At 41.5% G+C, this 13,863-nt stretch overlaps 1 protein-coding gene across 2 annotated transcripts in view; it reads left to right on the top strand.

Annotated features, from left to right (window-relative positions):
• The window catches only part of myo16 (myosin XVI), a 77,771-nt gene that overhangs the window by 42,922 nt on the left and 20,986 nt on the right, over positions 1-13,863 (top strand). For both annotated transcript variants that reach the window (XM_028393506.1, XM_028393505.1), the window contains exons 13-26: positions 526-653; positions 1,985-2,090; positions 3,024-3,141; positions 3,714-3,861; positions 4,371-4,488; positions 5,684-5,801; positions 6,544-6,615; positions 6,846-6,987; positions 7,577-7,649; positions 10,388-10,540; positions 10,890-11,090; positions 11,249-11,324; positions 12,384-12,580; positions 13,536-13,616. In XM_028393506.1, the coding sequence (XP_028249307.1) occupies positions 526-653; positions 1,985-2,090; positions 3,024-3,141; positions 3,714-3,861; positions 4,371-4,488; positions 5,684-5,801; positions 6,544-6,615; positions 6,846-6,987; positions 7,577-7,649; positions 10,388-10,540; positions 10,890-11,090; positions 11,249-11,324; positions 12,384-12,580; positions 13,536-13,616 (1,731 nt within the window). The remainder of the gene's footprint in view (positions 1-525; positions 654-1,984; positions 2,091-3,023; positions 3,142-3,713; positions 3,862-4,370; positions 4,489-5,683; positions 5,802-6,543; positions 6,616-6,845; positions 6,988-7,576; positions 7,650-10,387; positions 10,541-10,889; positions 11,091-11,248; positions 11,325-12,383; positions 12,581-13,535; positions 13,617-13,863) is intronic.

The raw sequence follows: 13,863 nt of genomic DNA, 5'->3' as shown, positions 1-13,863 counted from the left end.
TAATGTTTTAAAAAAAGCTACAACCTCCCTTATTGATTCCTGCTAGAAAAATATTGTGCAGGGATTGGCACATTAATATCTTACAGTTCAAAATCATTCTTAATATTATTTTATAATTATGTGAGACATATTTACATGGTCGATGTATGTCTGTTTTAAATAGACAGAAAATGTTTTAGTAACCGTCTGCAAGTCCCAAAATAAACATTGCCAAACTACTTACTTTTAAGTGACTTGACAGCGTTCTACAGCACAGTTCTAGAGTGTGAGTTGTTCAAGATCTCTGACAACTCGCACAGTTTCTCCCCTTGTAATAATAATGACATTTGGGCCTTAGGACTTGATGTTGTTGTAAACTGATGTCAAGGTTGAATTATATGGCTAGTGTAAGTGTTAAACTACTGACCACACACACATAGGAAGCGATACTCAGCATGGTTTCACTGTTTTGCTGTAACTTTATCCTCTGTGTTGCTCAGGAAGCGTGTATCTGTATTACATAAGGTATGCCTCTCTTTTTTTCAGGTGAGTCAGTTGTACCTGAGCTCCACAGGCCGCCTCTGTTCTTCTCTGCCACCTCACATTTTCTCCTCAGCAGAGAGAGCGTACCACATGCTGCAGCAGGAGAGACGCCCACAGTGTTTCATCTTGAGGTACACCTATTCGACAAATACAAACATGCGCCCTTATTGACTTGTGTGAATAATAGTGGGGAATTATTTAGCTGGCCACCTGGTTTGTCCACACCCCACTGCCACACACCTGTTAAACACTCCCTGAGAGATTAATAGCTCTCAGTCTGAGCAGAGCTGTAGAACTGTACAGAGTTCACGCAGAGATGGATGTTTGCTGTGAGCGTTGCAGCTTTTTGCTTTTTGTCCTCGGCTGGACGGAGGCTGCTCCCTGATTGCAATTAAATCCCGTTCCGGCTCTCCAGTGACATTCCCGCTGAGTCGTAACCAATCTGGCAGAGAGTTAATGCACCCTGGCCAAAAGCTATCCATCTCACTCACACACACATACACACAGAGGCATTGTTCTGTGTGCTCATACATACACACACATGCTCGTTTCTCCTTTAACCTACTTTGTCATTTTTGTGTTTCACTTGTGGTCAAGCTTTTAGTTGTAGTGTGTATCTACTTGCTCTTCAACACACACACACACACATACACACACACTCCTACACGTTTACAGGCAATCAGTGGCCAAGATCCCCTGAGGCATGTGCTCTAACAAAATGCCCTTGAAATCTAATAAAAAACTGGTAAATGAAAAGACAGTGAAAAGACCTTTGGACTTCACACTCAGCAGGGCTGTTTGTAGGAAATATAGCTACACACATGCACTCAAACAAACAGCACAGTACAGCATACTGCAGTCATTAGTAAGGGCCTCTGACCTTCCAAAGCCATCTGCTTGGTGTTACTACACAGGTCTCAACTCTCTGCATGTCGGTGAGTGTCAGTGCATGTACTGTAGAGGTACCTTATGTCACACTTAATATCCACACAATAGAAAATTAAAAATGGCAGTACACTGCCAGATAAGTTTCAACAGTGTGTGAAAAGTGGTGGTCAGCAGCGCAGTATTATTGGCATTCATCGGGAAGGGATAGATTGTGGGAGGAGGGCGTCCCTGAAGGGGTGATGTCAGGTAGGTGGAGACATTTGGATGATGTGACAGATGTAGGAACACCCTGTGATGACAAATATCTCACACCTATTCTCTTGAGACACAAGCATGTTTTGTTGCTTATTGCATGTTGTATCCTTTCTGTAGTTCTGTATTTTTCATGTGTGCCTCGAAATCTGAAGAAAATAAACATACAAGCATGGATATGAAGGAAAATACACATACATTAACATTTGAATATATTTGATATGTATATATAGCTTGTAAACTATCGCTTTCTTGTTCACTGTAAAACAATAGTTACACCAACTAAGATACAAATGACAAATCTTTCTCTCTGTCTCTGTAGCGGTGAGAGTGGTTCAGGGAAAACAGAGGCATGTAAGCACATAGTGAGACACCTGACAGCCCGCTCCAGCCCCAAAGGCTTCATGCTGGAGCCAAGAATGAAACATGTAAGTCTGTCTGACAGATACTGTTCTGTTTTATACTTCAAGCAGTCAATAGGCTTGTATGACTTATAAACATGTGCACTGTATAACCTGGGTTCAACCATTGTGTTACTCCCAAATAGCAAAATAATCTTGCACATTTATTGAGATTTTTTTAACATTAATATTTGTGTGTCTCTTGATGCTTTTTCCGTATACCCCCACAATCTCTGTGATCAAAGAAAGAAAATCAGAGTGCACAGTGTGCTGTGAAGCAGTGTTTATGTGCGAATCCATAGTATCACACTGTGTTGCTGTGGTAGGGGAGTGAGTATCGTGTATGGATTATCACAGCAAATGGTATGGAGCCTTTGCCTGTGCTACTCACCATTTTAGCATCAGAGGTTATCATATAGCATTTCCTTGAGTAGATAAGACAGGGAATCATAATATATGCTGACATTTTTACAAAGCAAGTCAGTATTAACCTCCCACCCTCTGAATATGAAAAAAGCAAATGATATCATGTGTGTTGAAAAGCAAATGTCGTTGAGGTCACAGTATATCCCCTTTTTTGTGCTCCCAGTTCAGATTTACTCATGGTGCTTTGCACATTATTCACGTGTACTGAATTCAATCCATTAATCAGTTTGTCTATCAGATCTGGAACAAAGCAGCATGTAGCCTGGAAGTGCTGTGTTTGGATGAAGTCATCGTTATGTAGTCGATATCTGGGTCAACTTGCTCTCTTATCATTCTGGGACACAAAAAATATAGAGTAGGCAGATAATGGATGTACACTGACACCTAGTGGTACCAAGTGGTATAGAAACAGACTCCTTTTTTTTGTCAAGAGAGCTCCTTGTAAATCTAGGTTTGTGTGGTTATTCTTAGGACAGACTAACTCTAAAAGACATTTTAAAGGCATAATGTGTTTTTTTCTGCTGAAATGTGCAGGTGAATTGTATTTTGGAAGCCTTTGGTCATGCAAAGACCCTGAGAAACAACAACTCAAGTCGCTTTATCAAGCTGTTGACCATCCAATACTGTGATAAGAGGAGGACACCGCTCAGAGGTAAATTGCATTTCCATCACTATGGCACTGGATGTGAATTGGTTGTCATTTGTTCAGTTTATACTCTGCAATAAAGACAGGACATTTAGTTGTTGAAGTATACTCTAATACAGGATTATTCACAATCTGTATGTTCTGATCGGTATACTTTTATCAGTCTGGTATACTGATTGAAATCAATATAATATATTATTTATTTCTTGAATAACTGAGTAAGGTTTATGATAATGATATAATGACCACAGACATCAATTATACAATATGTATTAAAAATGTACAGCATAGTACTATGATGATATGCTGAATTTCCCTTCAGGGATCAATAAAGTATCTATCTATCTATCTATAGTACTTTTCTACAATGTGCTGTGCCTGGTAGTGAAGCACCAACAGGGGGCAGTAAAAGCCTATGTTTTGCCCACTGTTAACTTACAATTTTTACTCTTTCTTCTACTCCACTTTAGACAATGAGACAATGTATTAAGAGCTACAGATTAAAGACTGCTATTATAATTAGCACTGTAATTTATACCTTCCTGTCATTAAAATATGTATCTTATTTGCTGTTGAAGCCCATGTGTACACCTACATGCTGGAGAAGTCTCGTCTTGTTCACCTGCCTCCTCAACAACACAACTTCAGGATTTTCTATCTGATGGCTGAAGGCCTTTCAGCTGAAGAGAAGAGTGCACTTTACCTCAACAATGTCCTGGCTCATAGGTATGTGGCTATCTGGTGCTGTATTTACACTAAATTATATTTACACACGTTCATTACATTTCTCAGATGTACATGCCACTTTAAGGCTACAGTGTTGATAAACTACAATGCAGTTTTATGCCATAAAGGCTGCTCCGTGCATGTGCGTGCATACCTTTTTTATTGTATTTGTACTTATGTTGTCCTTCCACTTTTATTTGTAGTGTCACAGTGTGACTGAGTTACTGTGCCAAGAACCCACTGTTCATGTGTACTGTTATTACCACTGTTCTTGGACAGTCTGTTTTGGAGCCTCAGAAGATCGCTAGCCCTCCTGGCATGACACCAAATCATGTGTCTCTACTCAGTGTCTGTGATAGAGTTCTTACAGCCTGTCATGCAAACATTCACATAAATTCCTGCTGGACATATTGGCACATATTTGGCAGATAAAGGCTACATTTCACCTTCTTGTCTATGTTTAACTTCTGGTTGTCAGAGTTGTTGCCATCTTTCTGTTCTTACCTCAGATATCTCAATGGACGACTTCCAGGAGAGAACCCTCCTATAGCAACAGCTTCTACCCAGAGCAGGGAACATCTTAAAGCAGTCAAACAAGCCCTGCGAGCCCTGGGATTCAACAAGCAGGTATTGATTGGTCTTTTGAGCCAAAGGTTACTGACAGCAGTGACAATTAAAAATGTTGATCTCACAGACCAGACCTGGTAGTCACAGGCCACTAATAAGACCATTGATCGATGAGCTTTTACGGCAAATATTTGTTGCCACAGTCTGTTCGCCCTCTGGAATTACAGAGTATATGATTAGTTTTTTTTTTTTTTTAATTTGTAAGATCAGATCATTTCCGCTCAGGAAATTAATACCTATAAATGGCATGGGCACAGGTAATTTCCCAGATTCACACAGTGGGGATTGCCCACACACCATTAATTAATTATCCTATGAATAATGTATTGGGGGATTATAGTATAGCAGTAGATAGCTGCCAAGGACAGTTACGGTGTGTACTCCCAATTCAAGTACAAGAAGCACTAGATCAAGCATCTATCTAAAGACCATATGAAATGCGTGACCAAATGCAAAGGACAATCTTATAATCTGTTGATTTATGCTTACAGCTCGCATGTAGCATGCACTGGTACAGTGTGTCCTGTGCACTACCAGCTGTGCTCCCAGCCCATTATCAAGTTCTATTCTTAGATTGCAAGTCTGCATCTATCAGCAGTGAGTGACCATCATCTCACCTTTTAATACTGTAGCAGGCAATACAGGCAGACAAGGCATAAGGGACAGAGGCATAGAGCAATAGATAGCAGTATTATCAGAGGGTACTTCTGTCCAATGGATAAGAGACCAAGGGACAGAAGAAGGGGTGTGAGTGGGGGTGAGTAGGAGTGGAAGTGATAGACCACCCATTGGTCTCTGTCTAAGCTCTCATCAGGGGACAACTCGCAGTCCAGACCCAAAGGTCAATCGCCATTAGCGCTCCCTATCATTCCTTTTCTCTCCCTCGCTCTCTTTCTTCTCCTCCCTAAGCAGGCGGGGTCTAGCTTTGTATAGAGTGTCAGACAGAGACTAATGCTGGTGTTTATCTGTGAGGTATCAGCTCCAATATCCTGCTTTGAGAGAGTGCACACACAGACATATTCACACACACACATCTGCAAATTGGCTAAATGTAATAAAGCTTTTGCTGCATACACAGGCCTATTTGAGGGATCATTTAGTTAGTAGGATAAGTTTTTGGTCTATTCATAGGATTTGTTGACATCAAGATAAAAAGAGAATATCAATGCTTTTTTTGTCTCTTTCTTTCTTATAGGAGGTTGAATCTGTATTTACACTGCTATCTGCTGTGCTCCATATTGGGGACCTGCGTTTTACAGCACTGACAGATGCTGATACGGCTTTTCCTTCTGACCTGCAACTGCTGGAGAGAGGTTAGTGCCCCCTAACATAACCCGGAACACATTTCCAGACTGTGCGGAGGCAGGATTTGAAGAGGCAGGAGGAGGAGTGGTGCATTACACCGACTCATCTTGTTTACCTCCTCATAGCTCCTCCCCCTTTCTCTCTCATGGAGTTCTGCTTGGCAGCATGCCAAGTAATGGCTAATGGCCAGACAGTCACCTGTTTGGTAAGCCACATTTTCTGCCAAAACGTAACCATAGTGAGGAGAGACTGCTCTTATGCACACTGTCTCCCTCTATTTGGGTGCACTTTTGTCCTCCTCTGTTTTCATTATACAACCACTACATGTGCTCCTGTGACCTCTTGACCTTTTGTGAGACAGTAAACAAATGACATCAGCGCCAGAACGGGAAAGTGCCGGCCGTTGTCAGGGAGATGTGATGTCATGACTACTGACTTCAGCAGTGGGGTTTCTGGGTTGCTGTCACCTGTTTTTGTTGCTTGTTTATGGATTCTGCTCAGAAATCCAGTGATGACTAATCGCTGCCAGCTCCGCTTATGAGTGAAGTGGGAATCAGCTGTGGCAGGGTTCAGCATGTTGTGCTGTCAGCGTGATATCATCGTCTGAGCAGAGCGGATTGAGTTCTGGGATGTTCTCAAGCACTAGCTTACTGTTGCTCTGTTAATGTTTAATGCTGTTTTTTGATCACTGTGTCAGTATCATTTAATCTGTTTCTCCACTCTCCCTCTATGTGCATCTTCTTCATACAGTTGCTGGATTATTGCAGGTGTCCTCCAATGACTTGAGCACTGCCCTAACATCTGATGTTCAGTACTTTAAAGGTATTGACATAACAGAATACTGCCATTAATTTTAGAGTTGTTTATTTACTAGTTTACTGGTGAACTACCTTGCTATAGCCAACCTAGGATAAGAGGCTGAAAATGACTCAGGCCACAAACTTATTAGTCACACACAAGTTTTTAGAGAACCCTGTGTCAAATTGAAGCTTACATTGTCATCTAAATTGTCCAATGCAAGAAATCATGTTTTCATATCCCTGTCGAATCAGGTGATGTTATTACTCGGCGCCACACAGTAGAGATGTCAGAGCAATACCGAGACCAGCTCGCCAAAGCCATCTATGGACGGCTTTTCAGCTGTCTGGTCAACTGCATCAATGACTACCTTCAGGGACAGGATGACAGCATCGGGTAAAGCTGTGTGCATGTGTGTGCATGTGTTTATGTGCTGGGTGTGTTTTTACTGTAAACTTTGAGAAAAGATTCTGTGGCTGTTGATTGATATTTGTTATCATTGCACACGTCACTCATTCAAGGCCTCTGAAGTGCTAATATTGTGGTATGGTTTATGAGGTTTATAATAGTATATATTACATGACATGCATGTTCAAACACATTTGAAAACACATAACAAGGACACACCTAAGGTGGAGGTCTAAAACACACGCAAAAACTTAAGTACACATACACATGCTCCCTGCTGAAGGTCATGGGATCCTTGGCACTGTTGATGTTGTGAAGTCTTATCACACTGACAGATAACCCCAGCTACATCTTCTGGAATGTGTTTGTGTGCTTTGCCTTGTTTACACACCAACCACAGAATGTAATAAATTTGACAACCACACACTCATGGCACACCCACTTCAGACACACACACACTTACTTTACACAGGCATGATAGTTCTTGTCAGAGTGGCACAAGCACACAAGTTCTCATGTTGAAAAAAAATGGTAATATAACAAACAAGGTTTCCATCTTTTTATATATATCTTCCAGAGATCCTGCCTTGGAAATTGGGATCTTGGATATATTTGGGTTTGAAGAATTTCAGAGAAATGGATTTGAGCAGGTGGGACAGTCTTTTTTTAGATTTCATTCAGTTAAATAAAACATCAATGTTCTGTTCCTCTTTCCTACTAACTGACCAGTTATTTCTCCTAATGCATTCCCTGTGGCTGCCCTGAGCTATAAAAAACTCTCTGAATAGTATGTCATACTTTCAAACTGATCTTAATCAAATTGTTAAAATATTTGGAGCCCTTATCTCTCTCAGTCCGGACATTTTTGTCTGTAATCGTAATGAATGAGGTGAGGTTCGTGGCTGACTGTGGCGTGATTTTCAGCTGTCCTCAAATGAACTAACGACTGAGACAATGAATGTCTGTGTGCGACATGTTAGCATAATAGGCAGCTTCAAACCAGTGTGTGTGTGTGTGTGTTATAACTGAGAATGCTGTTTTTACACATTTCAGACAAATTTCACTTCAATTTTTGCAGAAAGAATATTTTTGTTTATCTGAAGTGTGTTCCTCATATCAGCATACAGTATATTACCACTAACATTTCTAATTTTGGTCAAATAAATCAAGTAGCTTAACTCATTCAGTCTACTTCATTCTGACTTTATTTGTTAGTTGTTCTCACCTCTGTGTGTTTTTACACATAGAGGTGCACAGCTTGTCCTCAACATTGTTTTGTTGTTTTCAGTCTGTCCATGTGTGATCATGTTTTATAGAGCACAGAGTGTACAGCTCTGTACAACTCACCTGTTATGGGCTGTAAATCTTCCATGTGCTTGTCAGGCATGCACTGTTAATAGACTACTCCATTGTAAGATCGGTAGGGATCCAGTGAGTCTGTGCGTGTGCGCGTGCTTGCTTGCTTGTGTGTGTGTAAAATTCATTGTAAAAAACAGACTAAGTGTTTCTTCCTGCTACTCAAAGCTTACACTTCCTCCCTGTGGAGCCACTGGTTTCTCCCAGTTTTTATTGGGGACAGTGTGTGGGGATTGCATAACCTTTCCTCTTTAGGGAAGTGCCAGAGGGGTAAAGAGGGCAACAGGGAAACAAAACTAACAAAAAGAAGAAACTATCTCTGGCTTTGCATGCCTCTTTTCTTTTGGCATTTTTTCCAATGAGAACTGCCTATAAATATCATCCTGCACACATTACCTGCCACCCACATAAGAGAGAAGAGGTGGAGTTCGTTTTGTATAAACAAACACAACTACATCTTATGGCCTCAATACTGTGCAGTTTTTAGCAATCTTATAAGACCATTGCATGACACACTATGGGACGTGGATCTAATAAACTTTAGTACCACGTCAAGTTTGATGCATGCAGATTACGCAGGTTACAACGTACGTCAATATGTAACGTCAGCAGCTGTCACACTGAGATCAGTCATTGTAAATTTCTGACACCGGTAGAACTTTTATCTCAGGTTATCTTTGGTCGCAAGACGCTGACAACGGCCACCATTGAACCTCACTCACAGTGCGATGTAAGACTACCGTTTTAGAGCCACAAACAAAGATAGCTCCACAATTCTCCTCTAAACGTCGTCTTTCGTCTGGGTCAGCCCAAAATCGCACATTGTATACCGGCCATTACAGGAGATGTAGCACATCAGTGACAAACAAGCTCAGACATGTTTGTACACACATGTACATATATGCAGAGACATACACAAGCACAGCATGATCAGGGTCATTAGAGCTTGTTAATTAGAACTGTGTTTGTCAGGGATGTGTTGTACCTGCTCAGCACTTTGCTAATGAGCTAACTCAATCAACCACCTGCTGGGACTAAGCCTTTAATGGACTTGACTAGCTTGAAGAGAAGGGTAGACAAACACTGCAAAGGATAACAGGACTGTAACCGGACAACAACTACATAAGCAGTTTTCTGTAAAGGGAGATGGTGTTACGGTACTGTTGTGATCATATGACAGCTCAATCCCTGTTGTGCCCGCAAAGGGTGTTTTTTCCCATTTTTCTGATCTACTTCTGTATTCCCTTACATAAGTATCCCCCTGATCCATGGGAAAAGTTATTCTGTTTGACCACTCCAGTAATTATTTAATGTCAGTTTAGGTACAGAAAGGAGAGATGATGTGATACTTTACATAATATTTTATTGCTCATTAATCCCGTGAAAAGGCCACGCTGTGACAGCATGTAGCTGCTGCCTGCCAGGGTGAGCCAGTTGAAGATGTTGCCGTAAACATGGTTACAGCATTTGTGATTGAAACTGTGGCAGTATGAATGTATTTCTGTGAACTGTACTGTCATTACTCTTTACTACTTCTCTAACAATAACCTGAACAGCATCATTATGCCATAGAGGATTTAAATCTGCCACTTACAGTAGCTTTAAAACAATGTTCTGCCAGCACAATGATGTCAGTGGACTGCAAACAACCCTTTTATGTGGTTATTTTTTATGTGTGTGTATTTTTTCTTACCTCTCCACAAGATCTATATACATATGTGTGACAAACCCGTTTGATTGACTTCTCTCTGTGCTGTGATTGGATGCCTCAGTCCTTGTGTTTCTCAATGGGAACACTTTTACCATAGAGGTGTCCCTGTTAACAGCCCTCATAATTTCGGGGTCAGTTGTGTTACATGTCAGTTTATTTTATGTCCCACTGGCTTCCCCTGGTGCCACAACAGGTAATGTTCAAGGTTGTATTTATGCATTTGTTTGCTTGAAAAACATACGTATCTCTGAGGTACTACATCATGTGCACTGAAGTGTGCTTTTCGTTTACGGGCTTGTTTGTGTGCTGTGTGTTCTCCAGCTGTGTGTGAACATGACCAACGAGCGACTAAGACAGTACGTCTCCGAGGTGCTATTCCAGCAGGAACAGGCTGAGTGTCTGCAGGAGGGCATCACCATGGAGACCCCACGCTCCCCCAGCAACCATCCAGTCATTCTGGACTTCTTTCTCCAGGTACTGTATGTTTCTGGTTGTGACCAGTCCAGTCCAGTTTGATCCCTCTTGAAGTAAATCAACACTGCAAGTGCACCCACAGCTTTGACAAAATAAGTATAATCAAAATTGTAATGATTTCCACAAATGGAGCCAAAGTGGACCTTTGTTCAATTTCACCCTACTGTGTACATTACTTCAATCAATAATAATCCTCTAAAACAAATAACTGTTGGACTGAATTTACGTTAGATGAGAGGTCGGCTATACCCTAATGAGATCAATAAATAAAACAATATATATTGTTTTCAATTGTGCTGTCATTATGAATGACATAAATAATGTGAGTATCTGTTTGCCCATCCTCCAGAAGCCTCAGGGACTGCTGTGTGTGCTAGATGAAGAGAGCCAGAGCCTGCGGCCAGTAGAGCAGACTCTGTACAAGAGACTGTCTGCACAGCTGGAATCCACCCCCACTCAAGGGCTCTCTCTGACTACCAAGGATGGCAACGGAAACCCTCCACCCAAAGACCAAGGCCCAGCCTTTACTGTCAGCCATTATGTTGGACAGGTTTGTATGTAATATACAAATAAAAGGGTTTACATGTATAATACCGTTTAGGTATTATGTGCTAAAACAGAAAGCCAAGAAAAAAGTACCTGTGGAACAAAAATATCAACATTAAAGTATCTGATAAATGCCTGTGTATGATTTTGTTTTTCTTTCAGGTTTCATACGACCTCACAGGATCACTCATAAAAAACAAGGACTCCCTTCCCCAGAATCTCCTGTTTACGCTGAAGTGTAAGTACCCAATGAATAACATGCATATGAGCACATTGTGGTCACAAAGATGCACTCTCACATAAACAAGCGTCACACAGAACTGCTCCTTGTTTAAGTGCGGTTGTGTTTGCGTGTGCGTTTGTTTCCCATATGCAGCAGACAGCTCGGTCTGTGTGTATATTGTCTATAGAAGGTGCCAGATGTAGGGTGTTGTGGTTAGCAGGACACAGGCAGTCGCTGTTTGGCTGCCAGGCTAGCCTCACGTCCAGCAGCCTAATTGCTGCAATTTTCATGATGAGGCTAATCTTCTAAAGGCTAGCCCTTCACTCACACTTGGCCGTTATCCCTCCAACCGACGAGTCATTGCATCGCCGTCTTTCATCTGCACACAGACACAGACTGCGTTGGTATAAATGTGTGCTATCCCTTCTTCACTATAAGTCTTAAAGCTAGTTCGTCTGCATCCGCTTATTACAACTGTAAATAGTTATTTCAGAGTCTGTATGTTGGGATTATTGTCATGCTACATAGCAAAGATAGGACCAGTTTCCCTGATACTTTGCAATATGAATAAGAATCTTAACAAAACCCCAGACTTTTGCACACTGCTGTGAGTCAGTATCCAGGTGCTGTCAGTCATCGCTTTAAATTTTAAGTTCTTTGCTCAGTACGCTTACTGGCCTTCATCCTTTACTCTCTCCCTGCATCTCTCTCTTTCTTTCTCAGCCTTTCAGATAAGAGCCGCACACCCACATTAACACACATGTTTGGCTTTGTGAATGAGCTCATTGTTGTTGTGGACTGTTCCACATGCTGTATGGTCCACCCTCTCTTGTTGTTTGACTGATTGTTTACATGTAGTCTAACTTTATGCACCCCTCCCACCCTCACCCCTCCTCCGATCCCTCTTTCCTTCCTTGTTTACATCCCCTCAACTATGCCTTCTTTCTTCCCTACTTTCATTCTGTTCATCCCACCTCACCTTGTTCTCCTCCACCCCCTTTTTCGACCAATACTGTGGCTTCTTTTGCCCTTATTTTCCTCCCTCTCTGCTTGTATGTGCTTTGTGCCCGGCAGCCAGTGAGAGTGTGTTGCTGCAGCAGCTCTTCCAGTCCAAGCTGACTCAGACTGGTTCTCTGGTGCCAGCAGCCCATGGCCGCATAGGGCTGAGGGGGCCTAAAGCTGCCTTGTTGCTCCACAGGATGCCCTCATCCTCCCTTCTGAATGCCAGCTCTGTCCCCCAACAGCCCCGGAGGTACCACGATCTCACCAAGGTACAATACATTTGTAACAGTGTAGTGTCTGCAAGTGAACTATACCTGTAGCTACTTCAACTAGCAACACACATCTAAGTATCAAGGCAGATGTTAGTCAAAGATTTTCTCTTTGAAAATGTATGTATTGTGGTCCCACATAAGATGTAGGAGTTAGGAACACCATCACTCTTAAGTGACAGTGAAATTGACAGCAGTGGCAGTGAATGGAAAAACAGGAATTTTTTTTTTGGGGGGGGAATCTAATTTGAAGCTACTTCCCACCACACTGCTATATATAAAATAGGGATGGGGTTTGTTTGTAGGACTATGCAAGAGATAAAAACTCAATCATGCATACACATGCACATTAAGTCAAGGAACAAGTGTGCTTGGTAACATACAATCATGTAAGGACAAATGACATGGCTGATAAACAATACATATGATGTACCAGGATTTCTTGTCCAGTGTACATTTGTGCTTTCCTCTCCATGTAGTGTACTTTGGTGTTTTAGAAAATACAGTGTAGTGGTGCACATGTGTGAGCGAAAAAGGCTTGTTGGTTGTGTAACTTTCAGGAGGTCCTGTCTGCTGTCTCTGTGGCTCATTAGCCATAGAGCAAAGACTTACATAAGATGCCTTTCACTTCTCTGATCTGTCCCAACAGCCTTATACGGTAACATTAGGTAATACTGCTGTACAACTGTACACAGGGAGTAAGACTGTATAACACAGTAAATTCCACTGGTCTTGTTGGCCTTTAAAGCATATAAAAACATAATTGGGACTGACTTTTCCAGTGGGTGTAGTGTGTTAGTATAAACACAAACAAACGGCATCAATTTAGTCATACCCGCAAAGTCTAAATTGGATGATAATATTTGTTTATAATGTATTATGTTCCTCAGTGGCTACTTTAAATGAGATGCTCAGCTGTGTGTTTTTTTTCTTCATTATCTTTTCCCCTCTCCAGATTTTGAAGAAGAAAGGCTCAAGCTCATTCCTCCAACGACTGGAGCGTTGTGGACCCAACACAGTGGCTGTCCAGCTCAGGGTATGAGCCATTTGTACTGCAGAATTATCCCAGATGTGAAACCTTGCCCTAAATCAGTTAAAATGCTTAGTATTGGTAATAATCAGTCAAAACCATGTCTCCACTCATATTTGTTGATATTTTATTTGGCGTTCCCTATTAAGGTCAAGCTATGATTTTAGTCACTGTAGTTTTTCCCCTCACAATAAAGTCTCTGTCTTATTCAGGGTTTGGTATTGTGATTTCACAACCATATAAAGCAGCAATA

Source organism: Parambassis ranga, chromosome 21 (assembly GCF_900634625.1).
Source record: "Parambassis ranga chromosome 21, fParRan2.1, whole genome shotgun sequence".
In the NCBI taxonomy this organism is placed as follows: domain Eukaryota; kingdom Metazoa; phylum Chordata; class Actinopteri; family Ambassidae; genus Parambassis; species Parambassis ranga.
The sequence above is the reverse complement of the archived record's forward strand: the minus strand, read 5'-3'. Positions and strand labels throughout refer to the sequence as shown.